General features: G+C 40.5%; 1 protein-coding gene across 1 annotated transcript in view; it reads right to left on the reverse strand.

Moving 5' to 3' along the window:
• The window catches only part of LOC130031124 (cytochrome P450 4X1), a 47,871-nt gene extending 32,240 nt beyond the window's left edge, over positions 1-15,631 (reverse strand). Inside the window, exon 1 of the mRNA XM_056122402.1 lies at positions 15,425-15,631. Within this exon, the coding sequence (XP_055978377.1) occupies positions 15,425-15,601 (177 nt within the window). The 5' untranslated portion in view covers positions 15,602-15,631. The remainder of the gene's footprint in view (positions 1-15,424) is intronic.
• Between the last annotated feature and the right edge of the window lie 1,127 nt (positions 15,632-16,758).

Below are 16,758 nucleotides of genomic sequence, written 5' to 3' on the forward strand. Positions count from 1 at the left end.
TGCCATACCTGGGTAAGGATTGAATATACAAATCCACAAGCTAACACAATGTCTAATGAGCTTATTCAAGATACATTACATTAAAAGTATCCACATTTGGAACCACCTCTGTCCCATGTAAACTAATTTATGGCCATGATCCAGAGACTCAAATAAATCTTGAAAGAGATCAACAACCTGCAGAAGACTCTTCCAGACACCCTCACAGGCTGAGATGTCTGGGGAACCTGGAGAGGTGTGAATCCACCCAGTTGCCACCTAAAGAAAGCTTCAGCAGCAGAAAACTCTCACAGTTTACAATCACCACCATGCCCCTGGCCAGAATCCACTGTCTCAGGAAAAGCTTCTCTCAGAAAGTAATCTGCTAAAAATTCATATATGTGGATTTTGTGACTGAAATGTCCAGGATTTCACTGAGTTGGGATGGGCTACCTCCCCCCATTACCCTGTATTCTGGAAGCCCTGGAAGCCATGCACAGACCCCAAAGCTTCCACTCAGTCAAAAATTTAACTCCAGCTGTACAACCTCATTAAGAATTCTGGACTTCCTGGAACTTCCTCAAACTTCCTCAAAATCTACAACACTGATAAACTAATAGTAGCACACCATATTGGATGGAATGTAAAGTAGAAGGCAAACAATCTCGATTAACAAAATATGAACACTTAACCTGTAACATCTTAGTAATCTCTCATACAAGAACTTTAGGGGTCCATGGTGAGATACAATAACTTTCACTAGCTTTCTTCTAGGGAAATTTATTTTTTCTCATTTTGTTAACAAATTATTGGTAATATAAAATAAGTTATTGAAGGCCTGCTAAGGGGGTATGCTTAAGGGGTGGTTAGGAAAATTGGAGACAATGGTGGAGAAAAGACATAATGGTGGTGGGAATGGTGTTGGAATATTGAATGCCCCAAACAAACGATTTTGAACAACTTACTAAACCACAGTGTTTATATAAAGCCTAAGGGGAAAATTTACATATGTAGGCACTACATATTCCATATAAACTCCAAAATATATTAACACAGAATTACTTTAAAAGTGTTAGTAATGTTAGGTGAGACATGATTGTTACCATAATGAGATCCAAGTGTAAAATAAAATTGAATGTAATATACTTTAGATTCTAAAGTCCAAAATGTATATAATGTAAATGAGAATAGGTATCTTATATTGTATTAAATGGTTTTAATTTTATTATTTACATAGGTCAAAATCATATAGTCATCATTAATTGACACTTCCTGATTTAATTTCTGGTTATTTTATTTGCCAGTTCTTAAAGTGTTGTTGGAATAAGCAATAGAAAATAAATTTGTTGGGGCTGGAGCGATAGCACAGCGGGTAGTGCGTTTGCCTTGCATGCAGCCAACCTGGGTTCGATTGCCAGCATCTCATATGGTCCCCTAAGCACCGCCAAGAATAATTTCTGAGTGCAGAGCCAGGAGAAACCCCTGTGCATATCTGGGTGTGGTTCCCCCCCAAAAATTGTTATGTGCTAAAGGGGGCTGTTTGGGATTGAGAGGGAAACTGAGAATATTGATGGAGAGAAGGTCACACTGGTGGTGTTGGAATACTTAATGCTTGAAGTAACTATATTATATAATGAACAAGTTTGCAAGCCATGGTGTTTCTAATAAAAATCAATTAAAAAGAATGTTCACATTTGTGATGGGAAATGTTGTGAAGAAATGGGTATTGGATCATTCTATGATAGAAACCCAATTATGACTTTGCAGCTGTGATCTTATCGTGATTCAATTTTAAAAAATCAGGAAATCAATCAACATAATCCATCATATCAACAAAAATAAAGATAAAAACCATATGATCATATCAATAGACACAGAGAAAGCTTTGACAAGATACAGCACCCCTTTATGATGAAAACTCTCACCAAAATGGGTTTTGAAGAAACTTTCCTCAAGATAGTCAAAGCTTACATACAAGTGGTACTACATGGAAAGTATCATGCTAAGCGAAATGAGTCAGAAAGAGTGGGACAGACATAGAAAGATTGCATTCATCTGGGGAACATAAAGTAACAAAATAGGAGACTAACACCCAAGAATAGACGAGATAAGTACGAGATAAGTACTCCATGGCTATGAGGCCAGCTGCACACGCTAGGGGAAAAGGCAGCTCAGATAGAGAAGGGAGCCCCAAATAAAGGGGGTTGGGAGGATCTTCCCAGGATGGGAAATGCGTGATGAGAGTAGACTATAGTCTGAACAAGATTGCCACTCAATGTCTCTTTTGCAAACCACAGCACTCAAAAGGAGAGATAACAAAAGGGAATGCCCTGCCACAGAGGTAGGGTGGGATGGGGAAAAGGGGGGTGGGAGGGATACTGGGACTGGTGGTGGTGGAGAATGGGCACTGGTGGAGGGATGGGTATTCGATCATTGTATAACTGAAATCCAAACACAAAAATTTGTAAGTCTACAACTGTACCTCATGGTGTTTCAGTAATAAAAAATTCAAGGAAAAAAAAAAGATAGTCAAAGTCATCTGTGACAAACCCATGGCAAGCATTATCCTCAATGGGGAAAAACTAAGGGTCTTACCTCTAAGATAAGGGACAAGGCAAGGATGCCCACTATTACCACTTCTGTTCAATATAGTACTGGAAGTACTTGCAATAGCGATTAGGCAAGAAAAAGACATTAAAGGCATCCAGATCGGAAAGGAAGAAATCAAGCTCTCACTATTCGCAGATGATATGATACTATATCTTGAAAACTCTAAATCCTCTACCAAGAAACTCCTAGAAACAATAGACTTGTATAGTAAAGTTGCAGGCTATAAAATTAATGCCCAAAATTTATGGCTTTCCTATACGCAAATAATGAGACAGAAGAAAGTGACAGGAAAAAAACAATCCCGTTCACAATCGTACCCCAGAAATCAAATACCTCAGAATCAGCCTAACTAAAGAGGTAAAGGACCTCTACAATGAAAACTACAAAATGCTACTCCATGAAATAAAAGAGGACACGAGGATATGGAAACTTATCCCCTGCTCATGGATAGGAAGAATTAACATTGTCAAAATGGCAATACTCCCCAAAGCATTATATAGATTCAATGTGATCCCTATAAGGATACCCATGAAATTCTTCAAAGAAATAGATCAAGCACTCCTGAAATTCATATGAAACAACAAATGCCCACGAATATCTAAAGCAATTCTTGGGAAAAAGATGTGGGGAGGGAGGCATTACCTTCCCCAACCTCAAAATATACTACAAAGCGGTAATAATTAAAATAGCATGGTACTGGAACAAAGGCAGATCCGCAAACCAATGGAACAGGGTGGAATATCTGTATACACACCCCAGATGTCTGAACATCTAATCTTTGATAAAGGAGCAAGAAATGTGAAGTGGAGCAAGAAAAACCTCTTCAACAAATGGTGCTGTCATAACTGGACAACCACATGCAAAAAAATGGACTTAGACCTCGACTTAACACCATGCACAAAAGTCAGATCAAAATGGATTAAATATCTCAACATCAGGCCAAAATCCATAAGGTACATCGAAGACAAGGTCGGCAAAACCCTCCACGATATTGAGGCTAACGGTATCTTCAAAGACGACAGTCCACTGACCAGCCAAATGGAAACAGAGATAAACAAATGGGACTATCTTAAATTAAGAAGCTTCTGCACCTCAAAAGATATAGTGACCAGAATACAAAGACAATCTACAGAATGGGAAAGGATATTCACCCAATACCCATCTGATAAGGGGTTGATATCAAAGATATACAAAGCACTGAGTGAACTCCACAAGAAGAAAACATCCAACCCCATCAAAAAATGGGGCAACGAAATGAACAGAAACTTTCTTAAAGAAGAAATCCGAATGGCTAAAGGCACATGAGAAAATGCTCTACATCACTAATCATCAGGGAGATGCAGATCAAAACAACAATGAGATATCATCTCACACCACAGAGACTGGCCCACATCCAAAGGAACAAAAGTAACCGGTGTTGGCACGGATGTGGCGAGAAAGGGACTCTCCTTCACTCCTGGTGAGAATGCTGACTGGTCCAGCCCTTTTGGAAAATAGTATGGACGATTCTCAAAAAATTAGAAATTGAGCTCCTATTTGACCCAGCAATACCACTCCTGGGAATATATCCCAGAGAGGCAAAAAAGTATAGCCTAAGTGACTTCTGCACTTCTATGGTCATTGCCGCACTGTTCACAATAGCCAAAATCTGGAAAAAAACCCGAGTGCCTGAGAACAGATGACTGGTTAAAGAAACTTTGGTACATCTACACAATGGAGTAATATGCAGCTGTTAGAAAAGATGAAGTTATGAAATTTAGATACAAGTGGTACTACATGGAAAGTATCATGCTAAGTGAAATGAGTCAGAAAGAGAGGGACAGACATAGAAAGATTGCATTCATCTGGGGAATATAAAGTAACAAAATAGGGGACTAACATCCAAGAGTAGTTGAGATAAGTACCAGGAGGTTCACTCCATGGCTTGAAGTTCAGCCGCACATGCTAGGGGAAAGAGCAGCTCAGACTGAGAAGAGAACACCAAGTAAAGGGTGTTGAGAGGATCCTCCCAGGATGGGAGATTCATGCTGAAAGTAGACTATAGATAGAACTTGATTGCCACTCAATGCCTCTTTTGCAAACCTCAGCAACCAAAAGGAGAGAGAGAACAAAAGGGAATGCCCTGCCACAGAGCCAGGATGGGATTGGGGAGATGGAAGGGGTGGTAGGGTTACTGGGATCATTGGGGGTGGAGAATGGGCACTGGTGGAAGGATGGGTACTTGATCATTGTATACTTGAAACCCAAGCACAAAAACTTGTAAGGTCAACAACTGTACCTCATGCTGTTTCACTTTTAAAAAAAATCAAAAGGCAATGGTAAGGGCATATGGGCACTGGTGGAGGGATGGGTATTTGATCATTGTATAATTGAAATCCAAGCACAAAAATTTGTAAGTCTACAACTGTACCTCCTGGTGTTTCACTAATAAAATTTTTTTTTAAAAAGGCAATGGTAAAGATTTTTAAGGACAGGACTAATCTCAGCTTCCTGAGTCATCTCAGGTAAGTTGGGTTTCCTGGCTAAGATCGCTGATGCCCTGTAGGAATGGGTGTGGGCCAAGTCCCTGCCCTGCTAAGAGTCCCAGCACCCTACCCCCACTCAACATCCTCTAGCATGATGATGGGGCTGGACTGAGCTGTCAGGGTGAGCCCATGTAGACTGTACTGCACAATGGGTAGGAACACAGGGATCCATGAAAATGGGTGAGATTTCTCCTGTGTCCTGACTAGTTTGGATGAGGCTGAACATTATTCCCCTTCAAACTGCCTATAGTAAATAATTTCAGTATATTTTAAGGGGCAGTTTTCCTTTTCTCACAGAAACCTGGCTGGTCTTTGACATGCAGATCTCAGGTGCTAGCCAGGCCTGATCTTTGATTTGTAGGTTCCAGGCTCTAGCCAGACTAGTTTTTGAGATGCAGATTTCAGATACTTGTCTTGGGTGGGTGGGTGGGAAACAGGAGATACACTTGAAGGGAAGGTCACAGTAGTGGTGGGATTGATGTTGGAACATTGAATACCTTGAAACAACTGTATATGAACAACTTGGTAAATCATGGGTAGCACTCTCCTCCCTTTGTTCATCGATTTGCTCAAGCGGGCACCAGTAACGTCTCCATTGTGAGACTTGTTACTATTTTTGACATATCGAATATGCCATAGGGAGCTTGCCAGGCTCTGCCCTGCGGGCAGGATACTTTTGGTAGCTTGTTGGGCAAGAGGAATTGAACCTGGGTCAGCCGCGTGTAAGGCAAACGCCCTACCCGAAGTGCTATTGCTCCGCCCTAAATCATGGGTATCTAATAAAAATTAAAAAGTCATTTGATCAGTTGACTTCCTGTTAATCATCGATTTGCTTGAGTGGCTGCCAGTAACGTCTCCATTTGTCCCTGTTGCGTGCTAGTGTAGCCCATGGTGTCTGTTCATTCTTGGAACATGAAGAGTCTCAAACTGATCGTTCAGGGTCTTGATGAAGAAGTCTGACCATTTCGTAGGTGGGCGGCCATATAGTCTTTTGACGTCCTGTGTAATCGAGTCGGTAATGGCTCTAGTCCAGCGGTCATCTCTAAATCTCATTATGTGTCTAGCCCATCTGATTTTTGACACCTTGGCAAATGAAACAGCGTCCCTGATTCTTGATTGTTGACAGACATCAGAACACCGGATTCTTTCTCTCATTTGAGTGAAACGTAATACTCCAAGCATAGCTCTTTCAATTCCTCTTTGAGAGACCTGAATAGCGTTCTCACCCTTTTTTCATAGGGCCCAGGTCTCTGAGGCATCTGTTAATGCAGGAAGAACAGTGGAATCGAAGAGATGTGCCCAGAGCCAGAGGTTCTTCATCCTCTTAGCTATTTCTTCAATGCTCTTGAAGGCATTTCAAGCCACTCTCTCCTGCGCAACTCAGGTGCCAGGTCATTTATCATGTTGACTTCTCAACCTAGGTACACATAACTGTTGCATTTGGAGATGGTCGTAGATTTTTAAAAGTACTAGGGATACAAAGGTACCCCTAGTAGAGTATTCTTAGATTTCTCAGCAGAAAATATTCAGGTCATGAGAGAATGGAATGACATACAAAATAAAGATAATATTTGCTGTGCAAGTAATCTCTATCCAACAAAGTTGTACTCTAAATATGAAGAAGTAAAAGTTTTCCCAGAAAAATAAAAAGCTAAGCTTTATTACCACAAAACCTGACTTACAAGAAATGTTCAAGGAGCTCTTTATAGAATTAGAAACATTGCAACTTTATTTCAGAAGGGTGTGTTAAATACTTAGAGTTTACAAGTTGGAGATAAAGACAATTTAAAATAATAATAGCTGTCACTGTCACTGTCCTCCCATTGTTCATCAATTTGCTTGAACGGGCCCAGTAACATTGTGAGACTTGTTACTGTGTTTGGCAAATCAAATACATCACGGGTAGCTACCTTGATTTATGAACAAATTTACAGTATAAGAGGGAATAATTTGTGACAACAAAAACATTACAGGAAAGGGGACAGAGAGTATAGTGGGTAAGGCACTTGCCTTTTATGTGGCTGGCCCGGGTTCCATCCCCATCATCCCATATGATCCCCTGAGCACAGCCAGGAGTGATTCCTGAGTGTCGAGTCAGGAGTTACCCTAGAGTATCACCAGATGTGACCCCCAAACAAAACAGAATTACAGGAGAGGAAGAACACGATGGATTCTTTGATTGCTCCATACAGGCAAACGAAGATAAGATTCTATCGACAAAAAAAGAGCTTTCATGTATGAGATGTTTAATATAAACCTCATGGGAACCCAAAATAAAAATCTAGAGCAAAAACACAAAACATAAATAAGAGAAAAAACTAGGAAAAACATTCTAAAAACCACCAAACTAAAATGGAATGCAGAAGCGCAAGGGAAAAGGAGTAACAGAGATAGAGAGCAACAGGGAACAAGATGAAGTGGCAGTAGAAGTCCTCATATGGTGTAGGAACTGACGGAATTTTCCAGTTGAAAGCCACACTGTGGCCAGTGGGTTAAATGAGTTAAATGGAATAATAGATTTTAAAACAAAATCAGGGTCAGGATGTCTCTCATGTCGCATAGCAATTAACTCGCATATGTGAGACCCTGAGTTCGATCCTTAGCACAGCTAAACAAATAATTAAATAAATAAAAACAATACCACTTATGTGAGGACATTAGTAGACTTCTGTTGTTTTGTTTTGGGACCATGCTCCTATAGTGCTTGGAGTTCTCTCCAGTGGTGCTCAGATGCTGAAGCTAGGGCTTCTACTTTTCAAGAATGCACACAGCCCTTTGAGCGATGTCCCTGGCTTAGCAGACGTTTATTAAAAACTCAATGTTATGGGAAGGAAAGAGCTAGATACAGAATTATCTCTCTTATATATAGGACTTAAAAGTACAGAGCATCTATATAAAAGAAAAAAAATACAGAGCAAGTACCAACAAAAGTCCATGGCAACACAATGGGAGAATGGATTTATGCAATTTAATTAATGGACATTAGAACTAAAAAATAAATACACGGAGTAAGAGACTTTATGGAACTGAGGAAATGGCTTACATGGTAGGCTGCATGTTAATTATGCACAAGGCCCTGTATTTGATCCCTGGCACTGCATGCCTGCTACCCTCTTGAGAATGACTGAGTATAGTACCTGAGTACTGCTGGGCCCAAGTACTATACTTTCAGGCAAACACAAACAGGATAGGCAAACCCCGAGTGTGACCCTGGGCCCCCTCAGCACCTCTGCAAATGATCCCTATTTATAAAAATGAGCAGAAGACTTAGCATGGCCCTAATCAAAACACAGTCCATGATGATGTAATTATATAATGGTACATAAATTTAGAATATTTTATAACAATTTGACATTTTTGTAATTTTTTATCTTTTTTGAAAATGAAAGTAAATGTATACTACAGATTCTGGGTAAAAACCCATTTATTTCTTCACTACAGGTAGTTTAAGAAGCATTGCTTTAACACAAAATTTTAATAGTTGGTGGAACGGATTCTAGAATCATTTTCAGATCATTTGACTGATGATCTTTCTCAAGTCCAACTCCCGGAAGCATGGGAGTAAACATCATACTTGTGTGATAAACAGAGGAAGTTGAAGAAGGATAAGTTGAGGGAAAAGTTCATTCAGTTAAATTTTTAAAAAATCACTATAGAACAATGAATCAAAAAGGGAGTGAGGCTAGCACAAGTGCACTTTTGATCCAGATCTCCTTCCTTTTTTCATACAACTCCCCTGTAAGTTCCACAACACAGCACAGACATTCTTTTCGAGAGAAATTAAACCAGGAGGACTCTGGACTTGAAGAAAGCATGCATTATGGGGGTCAGTGGAGAAAGACTTGATGAAACAGAAGAGAAAAGTGAGAGTGTAAGTGACAGGCTGTTCAGTTCTTCCTCCCTTCTCTTCTCTGCTCCTACAAGTCCCATCTTCCACTACAGGTGAAAGACAGAGTCTTCTGTAGGAGACTGGAAACCATACAGATGTTGATAGTTTGAATTCTCAAACAGGCTTGTTTTCAGGGAGAACCCTTGACATGTACAAGGCTTCCAAAGGTGCTTTACTCTTAAATATGAAGTGAGAGTCCAAGACCATCTGACATTTGAGAATCAACCCAACATGACAGAAATAAAACAAAGCAAACTATAGTAACTTGTCTCCAAAATGGCTCCACTGATCTCCACTGAGCTCTGCTCTCTCCTCCCACACTGTATAAGGACTTGTTAGTGTGACTAACTACAAACAGCAGGAACAATGTTAGGAGAGTTCCAAGACTCAGTTACAAAAGACAGCAGCTCCCATCTTAGATTCTTTCTCCCTGTTCTGTCCCTCTTTTGTCATATTCTGTAGCAAGCTACCATGATCGGAGGACCAGCTCTTCCAACTTGCCTGGGACTGAACCAGAATGCAGGATTTTTAGAACTAAAATCAGGTTACAAGGGATTTGGATTTTATTAGATAACTAGCTCTGGTCAATTGGAGCAAGACTTTTAAGATTCAGAGACTTAAAAAATCCCGTGCACATTAAAACGTGGTATCTTATTATTCTTGGGAACTTAACACTAGGTAAACAAAGCCAGGCTAACGATCCAAATGATAATAGAGCCAATGTAGGGGAACCAAGGCATCCAAGGTAACAACCAGTCTTTCCTATGACCTGGCAAGTGGATGCGGATATATCAGTGAACCAAGCCAAAGTCATTTGAGCTTGGCTCATAAGAGCAAAACCTCCTAGCCTAGTCCAGCTCAAATGCCTCCTAACTTGGAAAGGCCTGAGGAAAATCAGTTAGTTGTTGTCTTAAGCCACTCAGTTTTAGCACAATTTTTAGTGCACCACCAGACTAAATCAAGAATAAGACAGAGTTCTTGGAAATTAAGTTATGATGGCTAATTTTTTGTAATTTATTTTATTCCCCATTCTTTTTTATTTGTGTGCCAGCAACCAAACGCCGTTTTTGTTTGTTTGTTTGTTTCCAGTGCCAGGGATGCCTAACAGCAAAGCTTCCAGGTGTGCACTAAAGTCAATTATTGGAATAGCAAATATTTCCAGACCACAAAGTAAAAGAATTGTTCAGTGAAAACTGTAAAACGTTGCTGAAGGAACATTAAAACAAAGACATAAGAAGGTGGAAAAATATTTCATTTTCATGAAATGAAAAACTTATGACTGTTATATCAATACTAGCTGAAGAAATCTACAAATTCAATGTAATTCCCATGTAAAATTCTCATGACTTTTTTATTTGGAAAAGCAGAGAAATTTATCTTAAAATTCATATGGAATGTTAAAGAAGCTTGAATAGTAAAGCTAACCTTCACTTAGAGAACAAAGCTGAAAGAGTCACATTTTCTGATTACAAAACTTACTATCTGCAATGATCAAATAAGCATGACTCTAACATAAAGGGATTCATGTTAAGAAAAAGAAAAGAGAGAGAGAGAGAGAAGAAACAGAGACAAAGTAGGAAGGAAGAAAGTTGACTGCCACAGAGGCAGGTGGGGGATGGGGAATGGGAGAGAAACTGGGGACATGGGTAGTGGGAAATGTACAGTGGTGAAGAGATGAGTGTTGAAACATTATATGACTTAAACACAATCATGAACCACTTTGTAACTGTTTATCTCATTATGATTCAATATTTTTTAAAAAAGGAAAAGAAGGGGGCTTGAGTAATAGCACAGCAGGTAGGGCATTTGCCTTGCACACAGCCAACCTGGATTCTATTCCCAGCATCCCATATGGTCCTCTGAGCACTATTAGGAGTAATTCCTAAGTGCAGAGCCCGGATTAACCTCTGTGCATCGCTGGGTGTGACAAAAATAAAAATAAAAAGAATAGAATAAAAAGCCCAGAATAAACTCTTTAAGTTATGATCTAATGATGTCTTTATAAGATCCAAGATCATTCCATGTAAAAAGGTCAGACTTCAACACATTGTGATGAGAAATCTGGTTGTCTATAAATGACAGAAAGAAGCTGAATCCTTACCTGACACCATTATGAGAATCCACTCAAAATACATCAAAGACCCAAGAGAAGGACCTAAAACTAAGACTCTTAGAAAAATAACAGAGAAGAAAAGCTTAATGCCATTAGATCTGGCAACAATGTCTTAGATATGCCAGGTAAAGGTATAGGAAAAAGAAAAATAAGCAAATTGGTCCTTAAGAAATTTTAAAAATATGTGTGAAAATATAGTTTTTAACAGAGTAAAGAGAGTCACAGTGTAGAAGAAAATATTCTCAAATTATATATCTAATAGGGGATAACATGTAGAATATAAAGGGAACTAAAACTCACGAATCAAAACCCAACAATCCAACTGAAAATTGAGAATAGACATTTCTCCAAAGATGACTTACAAATTACACTGAGCACATGACAAGATTTTCACCATTAATGATTACTGGAGGGAAAAGCCACTAAGAATGGGTAATAATAATAATAATAATAAAGAAAAGCAGAAAATAACAAGTGTTAGCAAGGATATGGAGAAAATAGAATCATTATGCACTTCTGATGGGATTGTAAATGGCATAGCAAAGAACAACATGGCATTTCCTAAAAAAAATGGAATTTTCATATGATACTACAATTCTATTTCTGGGTATATCCAAAAGAATTGAAAAAAAAAGGAATTGAAAGAAAGTTTCAAAGAAATGTTTGTGCACTTTTATTCATGTAGTAGCATTATTGACAGCTAAAATGTAGAAGCAATCTAAGTGTCCATTGATAGTAAAATGGATAAATAAAATATGGAATGAGCATACAATGGACTATTTTTTTTAAAGGAAGGGAATTCTGATACATGCTACAACATAAGTTAACCTTGAGGATATTATGCTAAGTGGAATAAGCCAATCAATATTAAGTGTGAGTTTTACAAGATGGGTAGAGTTATAGGGATGGATGGTGATGAGGATGCTGTGGTTACAAAATGCAAATGTAATATCCCTTAGCTATACACTTGAAAAATAGTTAATATATTAAAGTTTGTGTGTATTTTACCACAATTTTAAAAATGGGGAAAATCAAGGTAGAGGCTAGAGAGACAGTATTGAGATTAAGGTGCATGTTTTTCATGCCAGCAGAATCCAATTCGATCCTCTGCACCACATGGTCTCCCAGATACTTCTAGGTATGACCCTAGAGGTCCCCAAGCAGCACTGCCTCTACTGTCCCTGCATTGAACTCCTGACCAGATTGCTCAAAACTGTCAGAAAGGTTTTCTGGAACTGCTGAGCACCAATACCAGGGCCTCTACTCAAAAAGAAAAAAGGCTCAGCAAGGTATCAGAATTTTAAATAGTCATTCTGAAATCTGGAAGAAAATAGAACAATGAATATCTTAAAAAAATGTCCATAGTTATAATTTAATTTCCAGCTAAACTATCATTCTAGTCTGAAATTACAATATATGCATTTGCAGTCATTTGAGAACTCAAAAAATTCACCTGACATCTATTTATTCATTTTCAGGAAGTCACCCATAAAAAAATGATAAAGTGAAGTACTTGTCCAAAGAAAACCCTAAGAGCCAAGAAGTCCAACACCACAATCACCACCATGGCCCCGGACAGACCCCACTGCCTTAGAACAAGCCTCACTTAGAAATTAATCTGCTGAAAAGTTCAGGTATGCAAGTTTTGTGACTGAAATCTCCAGGTTTTCACTGAGTTGGGATCGGCTACCCACCCCCATCTCCCTGTACTTTCGTAAGCCCCAGCAGTCACACATACACCCCAAAGCTGCCACCCACTCAAAAATTTACCTCCATTTTTACCACCCCATTAAAAATTATGCACTTCCTGGAGCTTCCTCAAGCTTCCTCAAACTCTACAACACTGACAAACCAGTAGTAGGATACCAGATTGAATGGGATATAAAGTAGAAGGTAACCAATCTTGATTAACAACATATAAACATAGAAGACTTAACTGTAGCAACTTGTTAGTAATTTCTTACAAAAGGACTTAATGGGTCCACGGCGAGATGCAACAATTTTCACTAACTTTCTTCTAAGAAAACATTTTTTGATCATTCTGTTAACAAGTTGTTGATAACAAGCAATATAAATTAAATTATTGAGGGGCAGGTAAGCGGTGGTCAGGAAAATTGGAGACAATGGTGGAGGGAAGGTGTAATGGTGATGGGATTGGTGTTGGAATACTGAATGCCTATAACAAATCAACATGAGCAACTTTGTAAACCACAGTGTTTATATAAAGTATAAAGGGAAAATTTACATATATAGGCCTTGCATATCCATGTAAACTCCAAAATATATTAACACAGAACTGCTTTAAAAGTGATATTAATATCAGGTGAGACATGATTATTACCATAATAATATCAAGTGTAAAATAAAATTAAATGTAATATACTTTAGAGTCTAGAGTCCAAAATGTGTATCTGTAAATGAGAATAGGTATTTTTATATTGTATTAAATGGTTTTAATTTTCTTATTTACACAGATCAAAATAGTATAGTCATCACTATTGCCCCTACTGATTTTATTTTCGGATTATTTTACTTGTCAGTTCTTAAAGATTTGTTGGAATAAGTAATACGAAGTAAATTTGTTATGTGCCAAAGGGGCGGGCTGCGATTGGGAGGGATCTGGGGATATTGGTGAAGGGAAGATCACATTGGTGTTGTTGGAACACTAAATGCTTGAAACAACTGTATAATGAACAACTTTGTAAATCAAAAGAGAATGAGGAAGAAAGGAAAACAGAATGGGACTGGAGAGATGGTACAGGGATTAGAGCACTTGTCTTGCATGCAACAGAGTCAGGTTCGATCCCCAGAACCCTACATAGATTTCTGAGCACTGTCAGGAGTGATCCCTGAGCACAAAGTCAGGAGGAAGCCCTGAGGACTACCAGGTATGCCCCCAAACATAACCCCTCAAAAAATAAAAGTAGAGAAAAGACAAGTCCAGGAAATAGGAAATATGTATGATACAGAACAATAAAACTTCTGAGAGTGCTGAAAGGAAGTAAAGGGATATGCATGATAACTCCTCAGTACCTGTACTGCAAACCATAATGCCCAGAAGGGGAGAGATAGATAGATGATAGATAGACAGGGAGAAAGAGAGAGAGAGAGAGAGAGAGAGAGAGGCCTACCATTGGGGCATGGGTGGGGCATGGGGATGTTAGTGGGGGGGAGACTGAGAACTTCGATGTAATGTACACTGGTAAAGGGATGGACACTGGAACATTCTATGACTGAAACTCAATCATGAACAACTTTGTAACTGTATTTCATGGTGATTCAATAAAAAAAAATTTTAAAAGGAGCAATGATTCGGTGTACCAAGCATATCTAGAGAGCAAACAATTCAGATTGGAAAAGGAGAAATACCTACAGAAAAGCAGATGGACAAATATCGGTACACTTCAATATTTGCAAATATTATTGAGATGTGTTTGGCAAGCTTATTGGAGTATTTGGAGGGGGAAGTGGCAGATACAGAAAAACAAGCATATGAGAAAAGGAAAAAGTTAATACTTGGAGAGGGGCCAAAGCTCTCTGAGAAAAGGAACAAAATGAACCTCATAGGTAAGTGATGACATTTACACAAACAAGATAATGTAAAACTTTCCTATTTAACTAAAGGTACAAATACAATTATATTGGCACAGAAAAAAATGGCGTGATTATTCATCCTGCTAAATATGACGCTTACAGGGTGGATTTAACACTAACAAGGGCAGGACAACCTGCCCAAGGGTAGGCGAAAGCCCCAAGGCGGGTGTGGCTTCCCCGCCTTTTAGGGTGCGGCCCAAACGCCGAAAGAGCAAAACGAAACGATTCAATTAGAAATGCAGTGTGGCAATATTTTACAAGTAAGGCTTTAATTAAACAATATAAAAGGGCAGAGAGCGGGGCAGGGGAGATGACGTAGAGTGGGGGTGGTGGAAATATTGAGTCTATTTTTTGCATGTCTTCTGCAATTAATGCGTGTTATACAGGACATCATACTCTTGTTTCCCGCCATTCACGAGGGAGGCCTTTTGAAATGGATACAAAAAACATGCAAGAAATGAGCGAAGCTCTGAGACACACCCTAGTTCTCCCAGCTTTGCTGTTCTGCATTCGGAGTTTTAGAAGCTCCTCCCGGCCCCCCAGCATCCTCTGGATGACTGCAGGGAGCCTCCTTTCCGCTGCGCGCGGTGAGGGAAGAGGCCGAGGGCAGCGACAAGATGCTGCGACCCCGGGGCCAGGCGGGACCGAGGGATGGGGGAAGGGAAGGAAGCAGCCCCGCTCCCCCGCAATCGCCAGCATCCTCCCTTCCTCTACCTTCTGGTGGCCGTAGAACCAGTGAGCGGGGGGCGCGGGGAAGGGGCTCAGGTCGCGCAGCAATCTCTGCCTCCGTAGGTAGAGCTTGATGGCCTGCAGCAGCCCCAGGGCCAGGCAGAACACGAAGGCCAGGTAGAAGGACCGCGTCCAGCGAGTCTCCAGCCAGGAGGGCTCCATGGCAGCGCGCCGCCCTGACTGCCCGCAGCGTCCACCGCCACGCCACGCAGAGCCGAGTCCGAGCCGCGCGCAAGGGGCGGATCGCGCAGCCCACCGCGCCCCGGGTCCTGGGGGAGCTCCCGGGCTCCCCGGGCAGGCGCGCAGGGAGGGGCTGGGGGCGGGGGAGCTGGCGCAGGCCGGGACAGAGTTCCCGGATTTCTAGGGCTTTGATGGAGCGATGTGCACCTTCATTCAGGCCGTCTTCTTACACCCTCCTGTCCGGGGAGGTCGGGATTCAGGATTTAAAATAATGCCAAGGCAAAAAGGCTTTGTCTTTACCCGTTGCCACAGATAAATAGCACACACTATAAACAAAGGCTTTCTTTCCCAGCCAAATTTCTCAAAACCTACGGGGGATGAGGCTGAGGTATGCCAGTGGGTAAGCCTTGCACATGGCTGACCCAGGTTCCATCCCCAGCGTCCCGTATGGTCCTCTGAGGCCCCAGGAATGACCCCTGAGCACAGAGCCAGGAGTAAACTCTGAGCACCGGAGGGTGTAGCCCTTCAAACAAAAACAAATTCCCCGCTTCTCTCCTCCCCCCAAATAATAAAATAGCCCAGAGTCCTAGGGCTAATGTGGGTGATTTTGATAACTATACTTATCCAGTCTACCCTGTCCAGTGGTGTGCTGGGAAATGCTTTAAAGTACTGCTACCATTTGCAAAAGCAATATGCTAGCAAAAATAAACAGCTTCAAAAGGTTAAAAAAATAAAGTACTGCTACCCCTATCCCTAGTGTTACTTGGTCTCCACAACATCCTGTTTTAACCTCCAAGAAAAGACACTGGATACTGAAATAGCAGGAACAGCAAAGTAGTCGATAGCAGACTGTCCCCACCATACCAGGACAATAAGGGCCTCTCTGTAATTTGTAAGCCTCACTGTACAGTGAATGTGTGGGGCCCAGGTTGAAATTTTATTCACGATTTCAAGGAGGTGACAGCATTAGGCCAAGGACACTGGGCTCTGAGAGCAGGACCCCGAGAGGCTGACTACTCAGCCCCCATATGCCAGAAAGCCAGTCCTGGATAAAAGAGAGTCAAAAAGCCTCAAGAGCGTAGAATGTAGGAAGAGGTAGTAAGCTAATTGTAAAACGAAATTTCCTTATGTCTGTCAGG

Source organism: Sorex fumeus, unplaced genomic scaffold (assembly GCF_029834395.1).
Source record: "Sorex fumeus unplaced genomic scaffold, SorFum_2.1 ptg000045l, whole genome shotgun sequence".
NCBI classification, from domain to species: domain Eukaryota; kingdom Metazoa; phylum Chordata; class Mammalia; order Eulipotyphla; family Soricidae; genus Sorex; species Sorex fumeus.